Source organism: Ahaetulla prasina, chromosome 9 (assembly GCF_028640845.1).
Source record: "Ahaetulla prasina isolate Xishuangbanna chromosome 9, ASM2864084v1, whole genome shotgun sequence".
NCBI classification, from domain to species: domain Eukaryota; kingdom Metazoa; phylum Chordata; class Lepidosauria; order Squamata; family Colubridae; genus Ahaetulla; species Ahaetulla prasina.
The window spans coordinates 2,763,785-2,787,812 of record NC_080547.1 but is presented as its reverse complement, the minus strand read 5'-3'; the positions used below and the strand labels follow the sequence as shown (position 1 = coordinate 2,787,812).

The 24,028-nt window shown below is 45.8% G+C and overlaps 2 protein-coding genes across 5 annotated transcripts in view; both read right to left on the bottom strand.

Moving 5' to 3' along the window:
* Nucleotides 1-11,481, bottom strand: part of LOXL2 (lysyl oxidase like 2) — a 128,577-nt gene extending 117,096 nt beyond the window's left edge. The window contains exon 1 of the mRNA XM_058194346.1: nucleotides 11,330-11,481. The gene's annotated coding sequence lies outside the window, so the exon portion shown is untranslated. The remainder of the gene's footprint in view (nucleotides 1-11,329) is intronic.
* A 4,524-nt stretch (nucleotides 11,482-16,005) lies between these two features.
* The window catches only part of ENTPD4 (ectonucleoside triphosphate diphosphohydrolase 4), a 32,161-nt gene continuing 24,138 nt past the window's right edge, over nucleotides 16,006-24,028 (bottom strand). For all 4 annotated transcript variants that reach the window (XM_058194349.1, XM_058194351.1, XM_058194350.1 and 1 more), the window contains one exon: nucleotides 16,006-22,843. In XM_058194349.1, the coding sequence (XP_058050332.1) occupies nucleotides 22,615-22,843 (229 nt within the window). In that variant the 3' untranslated portion in view covers nucleotides 16,006-22,614. The remainder of the gene's footprint in view (nucleotides 22,844-24,028) is intronic.

Below are 24,028 nucleotides of genomic sequence, written 5' to 3'. Positions count from 1 at the left end.
CTTCCCACCAAAGGTGGTTCCTATTTTTCTACTCACATTTTTTTTTTACGTGCTTTCAAACTGCTAGGTTGGCAGAAGCTGGGATGAGTACCGGGACCTCACCCTGTTACGTGGCGCTAGGGATTCGAACCACTGAACTGCCGACCTTTCGATCGACAAGCTCAGCGTCTTAGCCACTGAGCTACCTCATCTCTTAAGAGCAAGAATGGCCAACCTTAAATAATAGCCTTCTCTTGTTGTTTTCCCCCAACTACAAATGAAACAACAACATTAGAAAAAGCTTGTAAGACCCAGATTAAACTCATAGAATCACAGGGCTGGAAGGGACCTTGAAGGTCTTCTAATCCAATCCCTTATCCAAGGGAGGAGTCCTTATACCATTCTGGTCAAATGGTTGTCCAATCTTTTCTTGAAAACTCCAGTGATGAAGCAGTTGCAACTCTGAGAGGCAAGCTTTTCCCACATGTTGGGAAATGTCGGGAAGTTTCTCCTTAGTCCCAGGTTGGATCTTCCCCTGATAAGCCTCCATCATTTCTTGGCCTATCCTCAGGTACTTTGAAGCAGGGATCTCCAACATTGGCAACTTGAAGACTTATGGACTTCAACTCCCAGAATCTATAGAACCGGTAGTAAAACTGGTGGGAGGCTCCGCCCACTGACCCCAAACATCATCAAAACTCTTCTGCGCATGCGCAGTAGCCTCTGCGCATGCGCAGAAGAGCACGTGCGGGCACGATGCGAACCGGTAGTAAAAGTAAGTAGAACCCACCCCCGGCACATAGGTTGCAGAGAACTGCTCCTTTCCAACTTCAAAATTAAGAGGCTGTTCAAGAAGCTAAGCTAGTTGACAAATCAGAACTAGTCAAACTCTTTAGGACCAACAACAATAAAAAAAAAAAATCTTTATTTTCCCTCTCCAAAACAATTAGGGTTTGGAGAGATGACATTGAATGGAGACAAAATTATGATGGATATTGGTCAAAGGCAGGAGAGCCAAGTCATTAACAGTTCTTTTGTTACGAAATTATATTGGTGCCAGATATAAAGGACAACAATTCAATGGTTATCCTTATCCCCATTCCCTTCTTTCTTCCTGATCCTTGTTTAATTAGAAGGAGGGGATTAAGTACATATTCAATACAACTAATTGCTTCTTAAGTACCGTTTATTGATTATGTCATAATAGTTTGGGAATAACCACAACATCGAGGTACAAACTGAACAAACTATTCATTTAGAATGTGTGAATTCATTTTAAGAAGGCACCAAAAACTATAAATTATTATTAGTTATTAGACACTGACTCTTTAAGCAATATCTTTATGCACTATAGAATAAGCAAAATCTGCCTAGTGCTTAATGACAGTGGGTTAGAAACTGGGAGACCTTGAATTCTAGCCCTGCCTTAGGCATGAAGTCACCTGTGTTACTTTAGATCAGTTCATCTTCCGAAGCCCAAGAAAGAGGAAAACGAAGCCAGCAACAGCAAAAGCCTGCCAAAAAAGTTTCCAAGAAAACTTCTGGGACTTGTCCAGGCACTTGCTAGGAATCAAGGCTGACCTGAAGGCACAAAGTTCTTCTTTAATTGGGGCTGGAGGCTAAAAGAGACGATGAATGGTTGCAGGAACTGGGTATGTCTAGTCTAACAAAGAGAAGGACTAGGGGTGACATGATAGCAGTCTTCCAATATCTGAGGGGCTGTCACAGAGAAGAGGGGGTTAACCTATTGTCCTGAGCATCTGAGGCCAAGACAAGAAGTAACGAGTGGAAGATCCTTAAAGAGATATCCAACCTAGAAGTAAGGAGAAATGTCCTGACAGTGAGAACAATTAATCAGTGGAACAGCTTGCCTCCACAAATTGTAGGTGCTCCATCATTGCAGGTTTTCAAGAAGAGACTGGATAGCCATCTGTCTGGAATTGGTTTAGGGCAGTGTTGGCGAACCTTTTCGGGGTGGGTGGATGCCGGAAACCGGAAGAACTGTTCCCTGGCGCACATGTACAGGCCAGGAAGCTGAGCTTCTGGTTTCCTGTATGCGCATGCACGCTGGTCACCTGATCTTCTGGTTTCTGGCACGCATGTGCACACAAAGACCAGCTGGCTGGCCGGAAACCGTAAGAGCAATGGGCGACAGCTGGCGTGCCTGGGGAGATGGTTCTGCGTGCCCCTTTGGCATGCTTGCCATAGGTTCACAATCACAAGTTTAGGGTCTCCTGCTTAATCAGGGGCTGGGCTAGAAGATCTCCAAGGTCCCTTCCAACTCTGTTATTCTGTATTCTTATAAAAAAAAAAGGCAAAAGAAGGCCACTAGGAATGTCCATCCAAAGAAAACTAAACCTGAGTAAGCATTTTAGCCCTGGATATCTCATTTCTCCGAAAAAACTGAAGAACATTTGCCATAATAGACACAGGGCAAAGATGTTTCCATAAACGCATTTAACAAATTCACTGTTTTTGTTGTGTTTTTTTTGTTATCATAGAAACAGAAGTACACGCTGGAAATCCATTAGAATAGATCTTTTCTCTCTCTGCTTCTGGAGACGGATTAATCCGGCAGAATAGCTTTTCAAGGTGGCATGGAAAAAAAAGTTTAGGTCTTCACGTTTACTGCCCTGGGAAAAATCAACCCAATAAATCCCATCCTCTTTACTGAGCCAACATTTTATCCATCATGAAAAAGCTGAGGATGGAAATGTAATTTAAGTGAAGAATATGTCATAATATGGGAGACCAGATTTTAGTCCTGGCTCCAGCAACCAGGACCGGATTTTTCATAAATCGTATTGGATAATGTTGCAAGATGTCTTTTCCTCACCAAAAGACCAAACCTGGCAATTTTAAACCTAGGTGCCATCTCCACATATAAACAGCAACCTCCTCTCTTTTTTGTTAAAATAATTTCAAAAGCTTTTTTTTTTGTCTTTCTTTGGGATGGAAAGACATCAAAGCCAACATATAATGCAAAAAGCAAGGAAAACACACATGCTTTCAAAACATGTGAAGCAGTGGTAGGTTTAAAAATTTTTTACTACCAATTCTGTGGGTGTGCCTTGGTGGGTGTGGCATGGCTTGGTGGGCGTGGCTGGGGAAGGATACTGTAAAATCTCCATTCCCACCCCCCTCCAGGGGAAGGATACTGTAAAATCTCCATTCCCACCCCACTCCAGGGGAAGGATACTGCAAAATCTCCATTCCCACCCTACTCCAGGAGAAGGATACTGCAAAATCTCCATTCCCACCCCACTTCAGGGGAAGGATACTGCAAAATCTCCATTCCCACCCTACTCCAGGAGAAGGATACTGCAAAATCTCCATTTCCACCCCACTCCAGGGAAGGATACTGCAAAATCTCCATTCCCACCTCATAGAATAGAATAGAATAGAATAGAATTTTATTAGCTAAGTGTGATTGGACACACAAGGAATTTGTCTTGGTGCATCATCATCATCATCATCCGGGACTTGGGAGGCAGAGAATAGATGGGGGTGGGGCCAGCCAGAGGTGGTATTTACCGGTTCTCTGAACTACTCAACATTTCCACCACCGGTTCTCCAGAACTGGTCAGAACCTGCTGAAACCCACCTCTGATGTGAAGGCAAAAAAACAAACAAACCATGAAGACCATTGTTGAAATCCTGAAAAGCCTGGTTGAAAAAACTCAGAACGTAGGAAGTTGGATTGCAAAATCAGGCAGAATATAACATTAATACAGATAGTGCCAAATCCATTGAGGGGGTGGGACAAATCCTCCCCCCTCATCTCAATAAAAAAGAGAAGATGAGCTCTCCCCCATGGTGGGAAAATTGCCTAATAAAGAGTAAGGAGCAAGGAGGCTATTTCTAGCCACTGAATGTGACTCCTTCATCTGCTTGGAAGGGATTATTTGATCATCCTTCTTATATCCGCCATATGGAAAACCCATATGGAATTTGGGGGAGAGCTCTAGTCTCAGGTGGACGTTTTTGGGTTACTATTGTTACCTTACGATACACATCAGGAGAGAGAGGAGGTTTAAACCATTGGCCTTGATTTGTTGACAATATGTTGGAATGGAATCGAATCTAAGCTATTCTTGGAGATGTCTTGGTATCCAACTCAACAAATGGTTAGCTGTCCCCTACAGGGAAGAGTCATTATGCTTGGAATCTAGTAAGGACAACAATCCAAAGATCATACAGTCATGGGATCAATAGAAGATCTGAAACTCTGGACAACTAGATTTTGTAGATAAGGGGGAACATTTCAGATGCCAATGTGTGTCATTTCCCTTACATCAAAAAGTGCTAAGTTATCCCAGCTCTGCAGAGAACTTCTACTGTTACTTCAGTTGAGTGTAGAGTCCTAGCTGGATGGCATTGCTGACTTATCATCCCGCAGCTCGCTTCCATAGCAGCATGCAGGCAATCTCGAATGATTTAGAAAAATACCCAGGGTCACAGTAGTAGATGCTTACAGATAAAGGAGAATATTTGGTGAATGCCTAGATGGGAGATCATCAATTCTAGGAAAAAGATTTGCACAACAATGGAAAAATGATGAGATCCCATCTGAGGGGGAATGTAATTTAAAAAAATATTAGAATGTGCAGAAATGGACAGATTAACACTTGCTATTAAGGATAAAGAAGAAACTGAATATTTTTTGATATGGGACATATTCTATCAAAGGCTAGATAACAGAAACAAAAGTTAGAAGGAAGGAGATATAAAAAAGAGGAAATGGTAAATGTTAAGTGTTAAGTATTAATGTTATTATACTATTATCAATGGTGGGTTTCAAATTTTTTTACTACCGATTCTGTGGGCGTGGCGTGGCTTGGTGGGCATGGCTTGGTGGGCGTGGCAGGGGAAGGATACTGTAAAATCCCTATTCCCACCCTACTCCAGGGGAAGGATACTGCAAAATCCCCATTTCCTCCTGATCAGTTGGGACCTGGGAGGCAGAGAAGAGATGGGGACGGGGCCAGTCAGAATTTTTACTACCGGTTCTCCGAACTACTCAAAATTTCCACTACCAGTTCTCCAGAACTGGTCAGAACCTGCTGAAACCCACCTCTGATTATTACGTTATTATATTATTAATATGATGGTGATGACCTATCACAACAAAGATTGTAATATGACCATTTAAACATAATTGTACCCAGAATACACACTGTTTGATGAAAATTGAATTTGGAGGTCTTCTAATCCAACCCCCTGCTCAAGGAAGAAATCCTATACACCATTTCAGACAAATGCTTGTCCAGTCTCTTCTTAGAAACCTCCAGTGTTGCAGCACCCACAACTTCTGGAGGCAAGCTGTTCCACTGATTAATCGTTCTCAGTCAGGAAATTTTGCCTTAGTTCTAGGTTGGTTCTGTAGAGCAGTCTAGACAAGAAGCACAACCTAGCTTTTCACTTTATCAGCGGCATCTTGTAAGATTGAAAGTATATCCATTTTTGAATCCAATTTGAATTTATATCCCGCCCTTCTCCGAAGACTCAGGGCAGCTTATGTTGTGTAAGGCAATAGTCTCATCCATTTGTATATTATATACAAAGTCAACTTGTATTGCCACCCCAACAATCTGGGTCCTCATTTTACCTACCTTATAAAGGATGGAAGGCTGAGTCAATCTTGGGCCTTGTGGGACTCGAACCTGCAGTAATTGTTTGTAATTGCAGGCAGCTGTGTTAATAACAGACTGCATTAGCCTGTTGAGCTTACTCTCTGGAAAAACTAAGGAGAATTCCTTCTGAAGTGATTTCCATACCTTCCTTCCTTCTAAGGCAGGGGTCACCAACGTTTCAGACCTCAGGGACCACTAAATTCATAATTTAGAGCATATGCACCAAGACAAATTCCTTGTGTGTCCAATCACACTTGGCCAATAAAAATTCTATTCTATTCTATTCTATTCTATTCTATTCTATTCTATTCTATGCTATGCTATGCTATGCTATGCTATGCTATGCTATGCTATGCTATGCTATGCTATTCTATTCTATTCCATTCCGTTCTGTTCTATTCTATTCTAATTTTAAATCCCATGGACCACTACTATGATCTGTCTAATGACTGGCTGGCTGGGCGTGGCCAACTTGATGTCATATCGAGGGGCATCTTGCCAGCCGCTACGCACTACTTCTCGCCTGTCCACCCAGGCTCCTTAGGGCCCCAACAGGAAGCAGTTGTTGGAGCTAAGCAGCCACCATGAGAAAGATTTGGCCAAACAGCTGGCTCAGTTCAAGTTGGAGGTGGCCACGAAGGAGGCTCAGCAGAAACACCTCACTGAGGACTAGGAGCATAGGCTTTCCAAGCAGAGGGAAGACCTGGGGGAGTGCAAGGCCAGGTACCAGCCCCTGGAGGCTCAGCAGGCTGAGATGGTCAGCCAGTTCCAGGCCATGATGCAGTTCCACTGGAAGGAGACCCTCTGGCTCTTTGCCACCAGCGGTGCTTCCCTCCAGCCTTCGCCCAAAGCCATGCACCAGAAGGCTGAAGCAGACCCCAAGTTGGAATTTCTGCCCCCCTCCGACCCACACAAAAAGACCCCGAAGGGGAGATTCTCTGCAGCAACACAAATGTTCATTGCACGTATCTGTCCCAAGGGGCATAGTTTGAAGACCCCTGATTTAGTGCAATATAAAAAATGCAAATAATTTTTCTGTGGACCACCAACATTTTCTCAAGGACCACCAGTGGTCCACGGATCACCAGTTGGTGACCCCTGTTCTAAGGTATCTTTTAAACTCCACTTGTCTAGTCTGCAGCTCTCCTTCCTGTCCCCCAATATCATAATTCACACTCCAGTACAGTAGTGCATGTGCTAAAGTTTCATACTGTAGATCGCAAAAGTCCCCAAGATGTTTTCCTCCCCTTAATTTCCTTAGTTGTTGGGATTCTTGCAAGATTTCGGGCAGAATGCAAAAACCAGCATCTTGCAGGGTTTGGCGACCTCTCAGAATTCCAGCCAACCAGCAATCAAACTGGCAGATGCCAAGTTCTTCCTCTCTTTTAGGAAAATCTACTTTCCTTACAGTGAGAACAATCAACCCATGGAAGAGAAGTTGCCTTTGGAAGTTGTGGGAGCTTCCTCACTGGAAGCTTTCAAGAAGATGCTGCACTGCCATCTGTCTGAAAGGGTGTAGGGTCTCCTGCTCAGTGGTGGGATTCAAGTAATTTAACAACCGGTTCTCTGCCCTAATGATCTCTTTCAACAACCAGTTTGCCAAACTGCTCAGAAAGTTAACAACCGGTTCTCCCGAAGTGGTGCGAACTGGCTGAATCCCACCACTGCTCCTGCTTGGGCGGGGTGGGGCTGTGCGTTGGACTAGATGACCTGCAAGTTCCTTTCCAACTTTGTTAATCGGTTAATCTGTTCAATCTGTTAAACAAATCTAATGTATTATTTCCATGCTCAACCTGCTCCAATATATAGGTAGCCCTTGACTTTTGACCAGAATCAGGATGGTTGTTGAGTCATGCCCAATTTCGCAACGTTTTCCCGCTGTAGTTGTTCAGCAAATCATACGGTCGCTAAACAAATCCAGCTTTCCCCCATCAATTTTGCTTGTTGGAAACCAGCTGGGAAAGTTGCAAATGGCAACTACATGACCTGGAGGGGCTGCAACCGTCCTGAAAACATGCCAAGCGCCCAAATTTCAATCATGTGACCACAGAGATGTAGTTGTAATGCAAGAAGTGGTCCCAAGTCACTTTTGTTGGGGGTGTTGCACTTCGGTCACTGGACAAATAATTATAAGTTGAGGCAATGGTGAAATCTGAACTGGTTTGCTACCAGTTCGCTGGCCGCGCATGCGTGTTGTGTGCCAAGCGCGCACTGTGCATGCACATGCACACCAAACATGCACTGCATGCACATGCACAGTGCGCACTAAACATGTGCTGCATGTTTAAAAAGCTACCAGTTTAGTCGAACTGGTAGTTAGCTACCGGTTCGATTGTTTAAAAAAGCTACGATCCAACGATCAGCTGTGCCGCGCGATTTCGGTTCGCTAGAAAGCAGGATTTCCGGAGCAAACCGGTAGCATTTCACCCCTGAGTTGAGGACTACTTATAATTACAGTGAGAGGTTGCACAGTGGCTGCGTTTTTCTCATTGCTAAGTTAGTGGTTTTCCAGATATTATTGCTCTGGCAATTGTGTGGGGAATTGAACCAATAAAGTTACCTAACCTGGCAATGAACTGCCTGCAAATAGAATAGCAAAGCTCAGAGATCACCAAGACCGCACAAATTCTCCCCCAGAGTTCCACAAAATTATTAAAAGAAGGAACTCGGCTGATCCTTTCCTTTTAAATAAACCTTTCAATCAATTCCACATATTTATTTCTAAATTGCAGTTCAACTGAAAAACTGTGTTCACCAACTGGGAAAGTGGGTAGCAAAATTTCAGACCAAAAAATAACCCTAACCCTCCCCAAACAGTGGCTAGCTTCTTGCAACTAAACTAAGCGTAACTCCTGTTTAATAAGCAGAACTGCAGTATTCACGCAACATACTATAAATCATATTATTTCATGAGATGTCCTGGGCTCTCACAATACACTAAACCACAAACTACCTAACCCTGTTTTAGGCTAATCTTTGTACACATTCACAAATTGAATGTCCTCTATTCCAAACAATTTTCAATGCATGTCTATTTACAAGTAACTCTTGGCTAGTTCATTGAGGGTTACTAAATCCCGGGTAAATGTAGATAGGATTTCAGTTACAACAATTAGCATTTATATCACCTGCCATTCCTCTAAGCTGCAAAATCCATTTTCTCCTTCAGATCTAAGAACCTTGCAAAATAGACCATTGCTCTACCCATTAATTTGTTTGATGTCAAGGATCAAAGCAACGGTTACGTGGCATCTAATACCCAGAATCCAGAATTACTGCAATGTCTATTGGAACATCTGGGCTCCAGTGTGCCAGACAGTTTGGCTTTCAGAATTGAAGCTGATGGTAACGAAGATAGATGCCAGCTATATCCTGCCTCAAGTTGTCTGCAAGAGCTACTATTTCCTTCCCTCTCAATGCACACAATATACTGACCCCTTTTTGGTTGCAGACACTGATTGGACTCATAGAATCATAGCCGTAGAAAGGACCTTGGAGGTCCTCTACTCCAACCACCTGCCAAAATCAGGAGCCTTATACTATCCAGGACAAATGCAGACAAGTGCAGAGAAGAGCAAAAAGATGATTAGGAGACAGGAGGCTAAAACATATGAAGAATGGTTGCAGGAACTGGGCATGGCTAGTTTAATGAAAAGAAGGACTAGGGGAGACATGATAGCAGTCTTCCAATATCTCAGGGGTTGCCACAAAGAAGAAGGAGTCAAACTATTCCCCAAAGCACCTGAGGGTAGAACAAGAAGCAATGGGTGGAAACTAATCAAGGAGAGAAGCAACTTAGAACTAAGGAGAAGTTTCCTGACTGTTAGAACAATTAATCAGTGAAACAACTTGCCTCCAGAAATTGTGAATGCACCAACACTGGAAATTTTTAAGAAAATGTTGGATAGCCATTTGTCTGAAGTGGTGTAGGGTTTCCTGCCTGGGTAGGGGTTTGGACTAGAAGACCTCCAAGGTCCCTTCCAACTCTGTTATTCTATTCTATTCTATTCGAAATGGTTGTCCAATCAACAACAACAACAACAACCAGGAGACAAGCTGTTCCATTGCTCTTCATTTCATTCTACCCCTAACCTTTTAGTCCCAGGTCTTTTGATGAGTTAATGTACTGCCTGTTTGTTCATTTTTCTTATATGCCATGGAATTACATTTGCTTTTCCCATTAATACTTCATTTGCCCTCAAAAAAGTCCAAGGGAACTTTGCTAGTAGGTAAATGTTTCCCCCCACCCCGTAGCATCACAACTACTTTGGAAGGGAAATTAAGGTGAAAATAAAAGAATGTTATGGTAAGTTGGGTATTGAAAGCAAATCTCATGTGCCCAAAAGTAGTACTTCATCTAGCCTACCATCTAATTTTACTTAACCTTGTCCAATAGTTAGGAATACTCTGCCATAAGAATGGTCCACCATAAGCATATATGGAATTGTAGCATTATCTTTCTTTAAATCCCAGATCTACCTATTCCTGGAGCTGGACTATTGAATTGGGTAAGATTATTTCATGGACCTTAGGGAAGGATAACTTTCTCCACCTCTTCCCAAACCTCAGAAATATATTTCATGCACATGGAACAATACATGATGACTCTAGGAAGTTTGAAAGTAGCTAAAGAGAACTCAGAAGGGCTGTTGATTCACAGCTGAATTAAGGATGAGAGTGAGAAGGAGAAGGGAAGATCAAAGACAATCCTTTCTAACCTCAAGTCCCCTAAATCCTGAAAATCTTCCAAGTGACCAAGAACCCCACAAACTATTTGAAATCACTTGAGATTTTCAAGAAAAGGTTGGACTGCCACTCGTCAGAAATGGTGTAGGGTCTCCTTCTTGAGTGGGGAGGTTGGACTAGATCAGGGGTCTCCAACCTTGGCAACTTTAAACCTGGAGGACTTCAACTCCGAGTTCCTCAGCCGCTTTCTGGGAGTTGAAGTCCACAAGTCTTAAAGTTGCCAAGGTTGGAGACCCCTGACTAGATGACCTATAACAGGGGTCTCCAGCCTTGGCAACTTTAAGCCTGGTGGACTTCAACTCCCAGAAAGCTGGCTGAGGAACTCTGGGAGTTGAAGTCCTCCAGGGTTAAAGTTGCCAAGGCTGGAGACCCCTGACCTATAAAGTCCCTCCCAACTCCCGGTCATCTGTTAAATTAAACCACACAAAGATCTTCTCTTTCAGTATCACCTTTTTCCCCAACAAGGGGCACTTCTTGTTCCCGTCGGGGGGTCTTCTTCTCGCCATCCTTCCAGTCCTATCGTCGGTCCCCCGTCCCCCACCCCTACTTTCCTATCTCCTGCCATTAAGTAACTTCCCAAAGTTTCAAGCAAAACTTTTTCAGCCCCGCATGAGATTGCAGCGGGAGTTCAACCCAGGACTTGAGCTCTCCAGAGGCTGGGCAAACCCACTGCTGAGCTGTAAGTCCTGTATGCTTGTCCCATCTCTTATCAGGTTTTTTTTGGGGGGTGGGGGTGTGGGCAAACCAGACGGGAGCAAAATCCCTGGAGGGGAGGGGAGGATGGCGGGGAGGAAATCAGGAGAAGGAAGAAAGGAAAAGAACGGCATCAATTGTAAACATCAGCCCAATCCTACACACATACACACACACACACACACACAGACTGACAGACAGACAGACATTCCTCCCTCCCTTATTTTTGCCTGCCCGCATCGTTCTCTCTCTTTCAGCGCAACCGCTTGCTGCCTTACCTATCGTGGTGCGGGGCTTGGAGGCGAGCAATTCCCTGGCCGAGAGCGCTTCTCCTTGACCGACTCTGGGAAGAGAGCCTGCTTTAGCATATTTCACAGGACTTCTCCTCCCAAACCCCTCCCAGGGCCCACCCCTTGCACATTTCAGCAGCTGAGGCTGAAGCGGGGCGATATCACTTTTTTTTTTCGTTTTGTAATCCGATACTGGTTTTGTGTGTGTGTGTGTGTGGATACCCAGAGTCTTCCTGCTTTGGGAAGCGTGGAGAGGAGGCAGTCAGCCAAGGATGGTGAGGAGGGGGGGGGGTGGTCGAAAACAACCTTCCGTGGAACTTGGATTGTAAACAGAAAATCTGCTCGCTCTCTCTTTCTCTCTCTCTTTTTGCGTTGGATGGACAATATTTGCAGTTTTCCCTGCAGCAGAAGGCGTAGCTCAGTCCCCCTTTTTAACTGGGATCCTGCTAAATCGGTGTTTGGGGGGGGGGTCCTTAGTACTTTCTGAGCTTGATCAATTATCTACCACAAGGTCCTACCTGTCAATATTAATCTTCAGCTTCGACCCCAACAAAACACGAGCTGCTTCATTCAAAGAATGAAGAAGGAATGGAGGCCAATGACCAAGAAGTCCTACCATCGAGTAACCTATGAAGAGGCTCCGCCACAGAAGCCTTATGGGGCAGGAACACGCTATAAAAGTTAAGGAGGCCCAAGAACGACTGCAAGTCTGCTTTGCAGGTAGGAGTAGGGGCATTTTTTATCGCCTCCACCTTTGACGGGGTTGGATGCAACCCATCAGCATCAATTAGGAATCCCAGGAACTCAACCCCAGGCACCCCGAATGTACACTTAGACTTTTTAAGCTTAAGGCCTGTCTGTTGGAAACGGGTAAGAACCTGTCGCAGGCGGCTAAGGAGGGCATCCTGGCTGGTGGCAGAGATCAACACATCATCGAAATATGGAACGACTCCAGGTATGCCCTGCAAGAGCCGCTCCATAAGACTCTGAAACAACCCAGGGGCCACACTAATCCCAAACTGCAGGCGGCAGCATTTAAAAGCGCCCCTGTGAGTGACAATGGTTTGTGCAGCCGCCGTGGCATCATCCACAGGAAGCTGCTGATATGCTTGTGCCATATCTAACTTAGCAAAGATAGACCCCTGGCCCAAAGAGTGGACAAGGTGTTGGACTACAGGAACTGGATAAGGGTGTGCCTGCAAAGCACGGTTCAATGTGCATTTAAAATCACCACAGATGCGTACCGAACCATCCGGCAATGGGGTGACAACAGGAGTCTCCCACTTAGAGTGGTCGGTGGGCTCCAGCACCCCTTGCGCAATCAACTTATCCAGTTCCTTGTCCACCTTTGGACGCAGCACAAAAGGCACCCGTCGAGGCTTAAGCCTAATAGGAGACACCTGGGGATCAAGGTTTAGAGATATAGGGTTGCCCTTATATTGACCCAGGGAATCAGCAAATACCTCAGCAAACTCAGACATCAGAGCCTCGAACCCATCTGTGGTGGTAGAATGAATGCCGGTGATGTTAAGGCCCAATGCTGAGAACCAATCCAACCCCAATAAGCTGGGTAGGTCACCCTTAACTACAAGCAATGGGAGGCGACCGGAGAAAACACCTTTCTCCACCCGAAGGCGGGCACCTCCAAGAATGGGAATATCATTCCCCTGATAGTCCTTCAGTCTGGTAGTACAGGCAGTCAACCAACTTTCAGTGAAGCTTGGAGCTATCTTCTGTAAGGTGTTCCAGGCAATAATAGATTTAGAAGAGCCTGTGTCCACCTCCATTTTACAGGGCACCCCCTCCAACTTGATAGTAAGAAAAATTTTCTTGTTGGAGCCAGTCGAAGCCTGGCTGATTGACACTGCAGGGTTGGTGTTTCCTCGGTTCACGGTGAAGCAATCATCTTGGGACACAGGAGGACCTCTCTGGAACCGTCTAGCCAGATGAGGACCTGATGGAATATTGTCCAGTGGGGTAGAACGACAAACCCTAGTCAGATGTCCCCGTTTGTCACATTTGCGGCAAACTGCAGTTTTGAAACGACACAACGAGCGAGGGTGATTCTCTCCGCATCCCAGGCACGGCGCCGTCTGTTGTTTCCGCTCTGGTGGCCGCTTGGCTCCCGGGGCTACTCGGAGGCGACCCACCTCGTCTTCCTCACCCTCGAAGTCCTTGGAGAGAACATCGTCATAGTGAATGGAAGCAGAGTGGGCCACCGTATGTGTGGCCGGAACCCTATGCATCTCCGCCGATGACTTCTCTGACATTTCATAGGCACGTGCCTCATCCAAGGCAGACTGGAGGGTAATGTCCGTTCTAGATAAAAGACGGCGTTGCAATCTCAAACTTCTCACGCCGCACACCAGCTGCTCAAGAAGGGAGTCATCCAAGTTAGGGAACTCACACTCTATAGCAGCGGTCCGGAGAGAAGCCATATACGAGTTGATGGACTCCCCGTCCATTTGAACCCTCTGGCGAAAGGTAAACCGTCTGGAAATGCGCGAAGGAGCAGGCGCATAATGAGCTCGCAATGTGCCCATCAAGGTGGCCCAAGGCACCGCAGAAACTGATTGAGGAGCCAACAGAGCTCTGGCCGTTGCAAATATTTGTGGGCCACAGGCATTCAGGAAATGGGCGCGTTTCCTATCTCCCGAGAGCTCGGTGAAATCGTTGGCTAGAAGATAACAGTCAAAACGCTCAACATACGCATCCCACGTCTCGTAGGCCGGGTCATAGGGAGCGAAAGATATCTTAGCCGCCATGGAGCAATGTGGATTGACAAGAATAGAGGATAAATAAACTCCCCTACCGTAACCAGTACTCAACCGTCGCCTCAGGTATCCCACCTCCTCGTCGCCAGTGCTTCATTCAAAGAATGAAGAAGGGAATGGAGGCTTGACGGTTAGCAATAATCCTTTATTAACAACAAACTAACAGCGAGTAAAACTAGGGCAATATTCCCGAACAAACCAACTTCACTCACAGCTGCTACTTATATAGCAGCTATCACCTGTTGGCCAATGATGGCAACTCATTTATAAGCCACTAGGCAACGATTCTCTAGCCTCATACGCTGCATTCTGAACCTTTAAGAACCTCTGAATCGGAGTCTGTAAATTAACAGTTCAGCATCAGAGATGCCTTGTATTGATTTCTCTCTTCATGTTTCTAGAAACAAGACTGTTTGTTTACTTGTTTGTTGGTTTTTACATCGTGGGTTCCTCCAAGGTTAAAATGGGCCAGCAATGGCTAGAAGATCGTGATCCGTTATTGGACTTTCTCTATCTAGTTAGCTTTTGCTAACCTGGCATTTCTTTTCCCCAACCGTTCGCTCTTTCCAGAAACAAGGAAGGGATAATTTAGCAGCCTTTTATCTAGCTCATCTAGACTCCTTGGAACCACAGATTCAAGGTTTGCATCGGTCACCACGGTCTTTCTTTCATATTGACTAAAGCAGTTGAATAGCTCCTCCGAGCAAGCTGCTCTCCATGGAGAGATTGCGAAGGCGATACTCTCAGCTGAATAAATTGTAATGCATGGCAAGGCAGACAATCCATCAGCAAACCGATTTATTTATTCAGGACATACAGCTGCCCATCTCAAACACACAACTCTGGGCAGCTTACGGCTCACATTCAAAATGTGAGAATAACCAGAATACCATATAAAACATAAGTAAAGGTAAAGGTAAAGGTTCCCATTGCACGTATGTGCTAGTTGTTCCCGACTCTAGGGGGCGGTGCTCATCTCTGTTTCAAAGCCGAAGAGCCAGCGCTGTCCGAAGACGTCTCCGTTGGTCATGTGGCTGGCATGACTAAACGCCAAAGGTGCACGGAACGCTGTTACCTTCCCACCAAAGGTGGTCCCTATTTTTCTACTTGCATTTTTTACCTGCTTTCGAACTGCTAGGTTTGCAGAAGCTGGAACAAGTCACGGGAGCTCACCCCATTACACGGCACTCGGGATTCAAACCGCTGAACTGCCGACCTTTCAATCGACAAGCTCAGCATCTTACCCACTAAGCCACCGCGTCCCTTTTGCACGGGTACACCTTCCCAATTAAAATCAGAAAAACGTGAAAGTATCAGTATCCCTTCATTGGAGCCTCTGATAAACATACACACAGTTGTGAAGTTGGATCTAGACCAGGGGTCACCAACCTTTCGGACCTCAGGGACCACTAAATTCATAATTGTAAATCCTGCGGACCACTAATATGAATTTTTAAAAAGATAAATAGTATTTAGTGTAATATAAAAATGCAAATAATTTTTTCTGTGGACCATCAAAATTTTCTCACGGACCACCAGTGGTCCATGGACCACCAGTTGGTGACTGCTGATCTAACTGAACCACTTCAAGGTAGGATAGAAAAGGTAGAAAATAGATGTAGTAGCCTAATCATCTCTGAATTGCTAGCTTCCAGATGTTATGTTCAGCACATCTGAAAGGAACCAGAAGTCAGGAACGGTGTCTCTATAACAATGATGGCTAACCTTTTTGTCATCATGTGCTGAAAGTGCATGCTTACCTGCACCCATAATGCAAAGTGCGTGCGAACCCCCGACCCCCACGCATGCTTGCGTGACCCCCCCATGCTCACCCCACCCCATGCGTGCGTGCATGACCCACCCACCCCTGTTTTGGGCCTAGCAGGCCTCCCTGTAGCCTCCTGGGACCAAAAACAGGCCGTGTGGGCCGAGGAGACTGCAGACCACACGGGGGGGGGGCGCATCGCACTCCCTGTGCACCCTCCAGGCGTGTGACCCCCCCCCAGCAAGCATGTGCATCTCCTGCATGAGCCCCACCAGCTGGCCAGCGGGAGGCGCATGCGCATGCGGGGTGGAGCCGAGCTGGGCGACTGCTCACGTGCCCGCAGAGCAGGCTCTGTGTGCCACCTGTGGCACACGTGTGGCATCACAGCTCTATAATGTTCTTAAAAATGTTTTCAAAACTGGATATAAAGTGAGGAATGTCCCAATTTCCATTATGGATTGTTCTCTGGGGGAGAGAAAGGTCGTGTCCTGACCAGTCTCCCACCACACCAACGGATGGAGTGGCATTTCTTTGTCCCTGCTGACAAATGATAACACTAATATGGCTGAAACTACGCTTGGCCCTGGGAAATACCTCTTGAAAGGCGACTTAACCTTTGCGTTAAAGTCACCAGGTAAGTCTGTTTGTGAACGCCTAACATTTGAGGAGCATTTCAGGTAAAGTCCTTCAAAACAGAAGCTACCTGCAAAAACAGCTCCGCAGAGTACTGGGTTTATTATTTCTTTTTTTCTCTCTGCTCCCGCTGTAGCGCGAATACCTGTTAGGGATCGCTACTGTATATGTGGCGCTTGGTCCATGCATCATTAGAGAGCAACAATGGCCTAGATAAGGAAGGACAGAATGCCCTGGACCATGCTTGTCGCCAAACTAATAATAATTGTATTTATTTATTTATTTTGGCTAGCCTTTCTGTTAGGTTGTTTTTGGTAGGTTTCTCCATGAGTGGAATTCTTTTGCTCAAACCGTGTGTTTTTTTTTTAAAAAGGTCCCGGAATAAAAGAAAAGGAGGAGAAGCTAACTTGGTTGGAGAGTTCTGTCTAAGGAAATGATTTGCAGTGGTTGACAAGAGCTGTTTTGTAAGCCAGGAGGTCAAAGAATATTTGATGCGTATGGCTAAGTGGCTGGGCTAACAAGAGGCCTCTGGGCCACTCTTCTCCAGCTCTTAACACTGGTACACCACAGGGTTGCGTGTTGCCCAGTGGTGGGTTTCAAATTTTTTTACTACCGGTTCTGTGGATGCGGCTTGGTGGGCATGGCTGGGGAAGGATACTTCAAAATCTCCATTCCCACCCCACTCCAGGGGAAGGTTACTGCAAAATCCCCATTCCCTCCCGATCAGCTGGGACTCGGGAGGCAGAGACTAGATGGGGGCAGGGCCAGTCAAAAATTTTTACTACCGGTTCTCTGAACTACTTAAAATTTCTGCTACCGGTTCTCCAGAATTGGTCAGCACTTGCTGAAACCGTCCTTTGGTGTTGTCCCTTACTCTATACTCTTTATGTGCATGATCTTCTGACCTAGGCTTCTGCAGCAGCACGAAACCGAGTCCTCGTCCCAATAAACCCCTTTTATTTAATTTATAGTGAATTCCTCTCCAGCAAAGTCTTTCCTCTCCTGCACACAATCTCGTTCACAATTACCGACCTTTATCAGGCCAATATCTTTCAGACTCCACACAGTAACAGACAATACTTGGCAAGAATGCAGAAACAGATCTTCACCCAAATGAACTAATTGTCTCCTGCAAACTCCTCTCCCCCTTCGTTCCTTTTTATTCCCTATGAGAGGGGCCATTCACTGTCCACCTGTGGCTTTACTCCTGAGTCGACCCTTGTTCCTTAGCTGTTCCCTTCTCCTGGCAGCTCTGTGCATGCGCGCACTGGGAACAGGCTCCAGCTGTTCTTCTGCCCCACTGATGTCCGACTCCGAAGGCAGCTGACAACTGTCAGACAGGCCTGGCCCCATCTCTGCCTCCGACACAGAGCACTCGTCAGAACCTTCCCCAGACTCCAGGACTGGCCCGTGTTCCTCCACAACCTCCTCACTGTCCGAATCTCCTGCCAAATCCATTGGCCGATGGCAGGCCACAGCACGATTGCATTCCCACTCACACTCACACCAGTAATACTATTATTAAATTTGCAGATGATACAACAGTGGTGGGACTCATCTCTGGGGGTGGGGGGGAATGAGTCTGCCTATCGAGATGAGGTGGATCGGTTGCTTTCATGGTATGGAGACAATAACTTGGTCCTTAGCACCAATAAGACCAAGGAGCTTATAGTGGACTGTAGAAGGAGTAGATCAGACATCCAGCCCTTGCTTATCAATGGAGACCAAGTAGAGCAAGTGGCTAGTTTTAAGTTTCTGGGTGTTATCATAAAAGAGGACCTGACCTGGGGCGCTCACATTGCAGCACTGGTCAAAAGGGCCCAGCAGAGAGGATACTACCTAAGACTTCTCAGGAAACAGCAACTGAATGAAAAACTGCTGGTGGCCTTCTACCGCTGCCCCATAGAGTATTTTAACTTACTGCACCTGTGTATGGTTTGCCAATTGCACAGTGGCAGATAGGACAGCTCTCCAGAGGGTCAACGTCATTGCCCAGAGGATCATTGGTTGTCCTCTCCCCTCTATGGAAGAGCTTTAGAGCTCCCGCTGCCTTAAGAAAGTTCAAAACGTTCTTAAAGATCCATCTCATCCTGGGCACCCTTTTTTTTTTTAACTATTACCATCTGGCAGACGGTACAGGATAATAAAAACAAGGACAAAGGCTGAAAAACAGCTCTGCTATCCCAGAGCAGTAACTATATTGAATGCTACTGTATAGTGCAATATTAATGCAATATCAGGGGTTCAGTTGTATGGAACGTGAAGGATGTGTGTTTGTGTTTTATTTTTATAGTTACAATGTACACTGAAGGTGTCATTTAATTTCGTTCTACGAGGGGCAATGACAATGAAGTAAACTAAACTAACCTGGCTAACAAGGTCATTGCTAAAGGCTGGATAAATGGCAGCTCCAATCCAGTGGTGAAATCCACATTTTTTTACTATGGGTTCGGTGGGGGTGGCAGGGGAAGGATACTGCAAAATCCCCATTCCCTCCCCACTCCTGGGGGAAGGATATTGCAAAATCGCCATTCCCACCCCACTCTGGGACCAGCCAGAGGTAGTATTTGCCGGTTCTCTGAACTACTCAAAATTTCCACTACCGGTTCTCCAGAACCTGCTGGATTTCACCCCTGCTCCAATATTCTTTGCACTCTTCCTTCCTTCCGTATGTCTTGTCCATAAGACTTTCAGGAAGAAAACAAATATTGTTTAGTACACACCCAAACACTAAATGCAGTCCTTGAGGGAGGAGGTCACCTGATCACAAGGCCTGGAAATCCATTTAAAAATGTAAGCACCTTATTGTCTCAACAATGTTGACTTTCACTATTGAAGATGTCTAGATTTGATTTGGGATCAGACAACAGCTACCGTATTTTTCGGAGTATAAGACGCACCTACCTTTCTTGGTGAGGAAAACAAGAAAAAGAAATCTGCCTCTACCTCCCAGTAATTTTGCCTTGCAGAAAACTAGCAAACAGCCTGCTTTACTTTCATTTTCATTTTCAGCATAGCTTGATTAGCACAAGAAAAAGAAATCTGCTCCCAGCAATTTACCTCCTTGCAGCAAGCAGCAGAGGCCCGCACAGCAATAGGCAATGGCAATCTCTGCAGCCTGAAACAGCTGAGAGTCGGGGGACAATCAACTTGTGCTAATCAGGCTGTGCTGAAGCTGAAATGGGCTGTTTGCTGCAAGGAGGTAAATTGCTGGGAGGCAGAGGCCAAAGGGTGGGGGCCAGTGGGTGGGAGGGGCTAAATTTGATGTATAAGACACACCAAAATTTTCACCCCCTTTTAGGGGGAAAAAAGGTGCGTCTTATACTCCAAAAAATACGGTACTTAGTTCACTGGACAGAAGTTCCATATTTTGGGGGGCTTGGATATGTGCTAAATCTGCCAAAGTTTCGTATTTGTGTAGATTTTTAACACCTGGGTTATGATAATAATAATAAATAAAAGCTTAAAAGATCATCTTGGAAAAAAAACCTCCAGATACCAGATAGCTCTGAGGTAGCCAAAATGGGGATATCCGCAAGAGGCAGCATTCTCTGGGCTGGAGCTATCGAAGGACAGAACGTAATTAAACTTTAATGAAATTTTGCTTCAAGAGTCTCCACTGACTTCCTGGAATGTATTTGCCGCTGTCAAATTAAGTTAACGTATTTCCTTTAGGGCAATGTAACTCTAGGATGAAAATGAGGGAAGCTGCCATGAAAACCACATCCCTAAGAAATTAGCAAGTATCACTGTGTTTGGTAGAAGGAGGCCTAATCAAGACTTCAGGCTCTAAATGCCAAACACATTGATATTGCGCTCTTTGAAAATGTCAGCTTTTTATGGGCAGAAGAACCTGCTCCCACACACCGCGCAACATCTTGTTGTCAAATGCTTGAAAAGTTCACGAAGAATGCCTCGGGCACGTTTTGAAGGCAAATGGGAATCAGGTTTTCTAAGAGCAAAGGCGCAGAGCCTCCGGAACAAAATTAAAAGCGAAGACAAGAAAGGAACAAGGAAGCTGAGGTTCTTTGTCTGCAAAAGCTAGAAAAGTCTAGGGCAGTGATGGCTAATTTTTCTGCCATCGTGTGCCAGAAGCGGGGGCAGTGCAGGGGGGGGATCACGCTTGTGTGTGCCCATACCCATAATTATATGCACCCCGCCTCCCCCACACATGCTCCCCCAGCTTTTGGCACAGTGGGTCCAGTAGGCCCGGGTTTTTTTGCTCTCTCCAGGCTCCAGAGCCTCTCTAGGAGCCTGGGGAGGCTCCGGAGCGAGCAAAAAATGGGCCTTCCGGTCCCACTGGAAGTTGGCAAACAGGTTATTTCCAGCCTCTGGAGGGGTGGGGAAGGCCGTTTTCGCCCTCCCCAGGCTCCTAGAAAGGCTCTGGTGCCTGGGGACAGCAAGAAATGAGCCTTCCCCACCACCCCCAGGCCCTTCAGAGGCAGGAAACAGCCTGTTTCCCTACTTCTGGTGGGCCCAGAAGACCCCAAAATCAGCTGGCTCGCATGCCCACCGATATGGCTCCATGTGCCACCTGCGGCATGCGTGCCATAAGTTCACCATCATGGGTCTAGGGCGACAGCCTTTGTCTCCTAGAGAGATCCACCAACTCCTGGGGCCCCACAGGGTCTCTGCATTTTAATGTAATGTCAGCAAACTTGATTCAAGTTCCTTTAATGTGTCTTTTTATTTTCCCCATCTTCAACAGCTGGGAACAGATTTCAGCGAGGTACCATCGCGCAAGATTTCATAAGCCAGATGTGGGTTCCTAGGATGATGGAAGTTTGTATATTTCATAAGACAATCTCATCGATTCTGCTTTCAACTATGGACATTTTCCAAGTTAAAAAAAAAAAAGGCTCTGTTATCCAGAAATAAGAAAGTAACAGCGTACTTGCTATCGGCCCACTGTTTTTCCCATTCCACCCCCCGACTCCCAAATTATCATGAACATTTGAAATGACGCTCAGACCATAGAATGCCACAAAGGTGCACGCTCACGCACATATACACCCATAGACCAGCTGCTGCTCGCACACACACACACACACACACACACACACACACACACACACACAAAGGAAGTCCAGGGAGGCCGACTGTGCAGTGCGATCCTCCAATTTCCAACAGCAATGAAGCACCACGTCCTGGCCAGGCTATCTTTAGCACGACATTTTGCAAGGATGGGGATTTTCCATCTTAACAGACAGGACTGCCACCGTTTTTTGAGACTTGAGCTTTCACTATCCATGGTCCTGATCGGGAATTTAGAACAGGCAACTTTAAGACTTGCGGACTTCAACGTCCGGAATTCCCCAGCCAACATGGTCTTAAAAGTTGGACAGCCATGATTTAAAAATGAGGGGTCACGTTTGAATCGAGCAAGAATTAGGAACTGGTAATGCACATTTCCCCCTCCAATTCTTTGTACTTCTCTGCCATGTTTTTTTAAGACAAAGGCTGCCTTATTTCTGATCCATCTATCCTTGATTTAAGCTATTTTTTTTTAAGGGGTGGGGGGGAGAAAGAAAAGAATCAACATGGTTTAAACAAATAATTAAGAGTGAAATGCTAAAGTCTCTGTAGCTGTTCAAATCGGAGCAGGAGAGGCCGAGGCGGCCTTTCCCCCTGTGCTTTGCGTGGCTCAAGAACATGGCACAGAACAGTGAACTGGTTAGCCCACAAGAGTCAGCTAAAGCAAGCCTGCATTCAGACCGAGGAAAACCCATCACAGCAGACTTACGGCATAAGGAGAGAACAAACCCATCAACATTTACTGAACATAAAGAGTTGCTCGCGACTTTCCCGTTTAACGTACTGGCACAAAGTCTTCACTGCATTCTCCTGCTTTTCTGTCTGTCCCCCTGTCCCTAAGTCAAAGTGCATTTGCTTTCAAAGTTAAAGAGTTTTAAAATAATTTTGGCTGAAAGACACCCCCCCAGCCTTGTCAAGCCAAGTTTGACCTAGCTTTGCCCTGCAGTCCTCCAGAGAGGGAAATCCCACTAGGGGCTCAGGAAGGCTCTCCGAAGGCGAGAGAGAGAGAGAGAGAGAGGAACCCTGAGAGGAGGAGGAGGAAGGGTCTGAGATTCACAGCCAGCAGCTTATAAGCCTCCGGGGATCTTCTGCGACGGGAGGCCTTCTTCGATCCAGAGGGGAGGAGAGGAGCCGTTGTGCAGAGTTCGCCGGTGGATCCTCCGTAGGCGCAGCAGGTAGAGGAGGATGGAGAGCAGCACAACGAAGAAGCAGGCGAAGAACAAGTAATGGTTGTAAACGAAGGCGAAGCTGCGCCAGTGAGAGTGATTGCCGCGGAAGTTCTCCTGCTGGATGTCTCTGTGGGAGGAGGAAAAGAGAGGGGATGAAAGAGACGGTTCTACTCCAGACCAGGTGGTCTCTAATCACTAACCCCCAAGGCCAAAGTGAGGGGAAGCAAAAATCGGCATATTTATTGTCCGCTTGGCAAGACTGCTTTAAAATGGGTGGACCACCAGTAAACCACCCAAATGTTTATTTTATATACAGGCAGTCTCCAACTTACAATTATTCATTTAGTGACCATTCAATGTTACGATGGCATTGAAAAAAGTGACTTACGAATTAAGACAGCATCCTCATATATCTCTTATCAGTCACATCTACCCGACCCACCAGAGCGGGGAGGCAAGGAATGTTGCGGGTCCCTTCCCCGAGGGAGATACACCTGGTGGGATTCAGAAGAAGAGCCTTCTCCGTGGTGGCTTCCTCTCTCTGGAACATCATCCCCCCCCGGAGATTAGAATGGCCCCCACTCTAACATTCTTCCAGAAGGCACTGAAGATCTGGTTCTGCCAGCAGGCCTGGGAAATGCGGAGCGGGATGGAGCCCATTAAATGGCTTGTGTGATGTGCTGTTGCCGGGGATGTGTGTGATTTTATTAATTTATTATATGATTCTCTCTTTCATTTGTTTTATTGTTTTCTATGTAAGGTTTTATATTCTTGTAAGGTGCCTTGGGTTGCCATGTGCGAATTGGCAGCAACATAATTTTCCTTAGATAGATAGACAGATAGATAGATAGATGATAGATACTGTACATAGATAGATAGATAGAAGATAGATAGATAGATAGATACTGTACATAGATAGATAGGTAGACAGACAGACAGACATAATAACACCCCAACAACATAGCCTAGTATCCCCTGAAGCATCTCTACAGATTTCTCAACAATTTTGCCAACCTGAGCAAAAGAGATACTGTTGGAAAGCCACAAAGAAGGCTTTATACTGTGATCACTGTGATCCCAAAGGCTTCTGGTGATGAACATCAAGCGTAAATCATCCACAATAAATAAAGATGACAAATATAACAACAATAACATGAATTAGGGCATTCAACGAAAAAGCAGACCCTAGCTCAAGGCTGTCCAATCCTGGCAGCCTTAAGATTTGTGGCTGGGGGATTCTGGGAGTTGAAGTTCACAGGTCTTAAAGCTGCCAAGGTTAGACACCTCTGTCTTAGTAATTTCCCAATGTTCT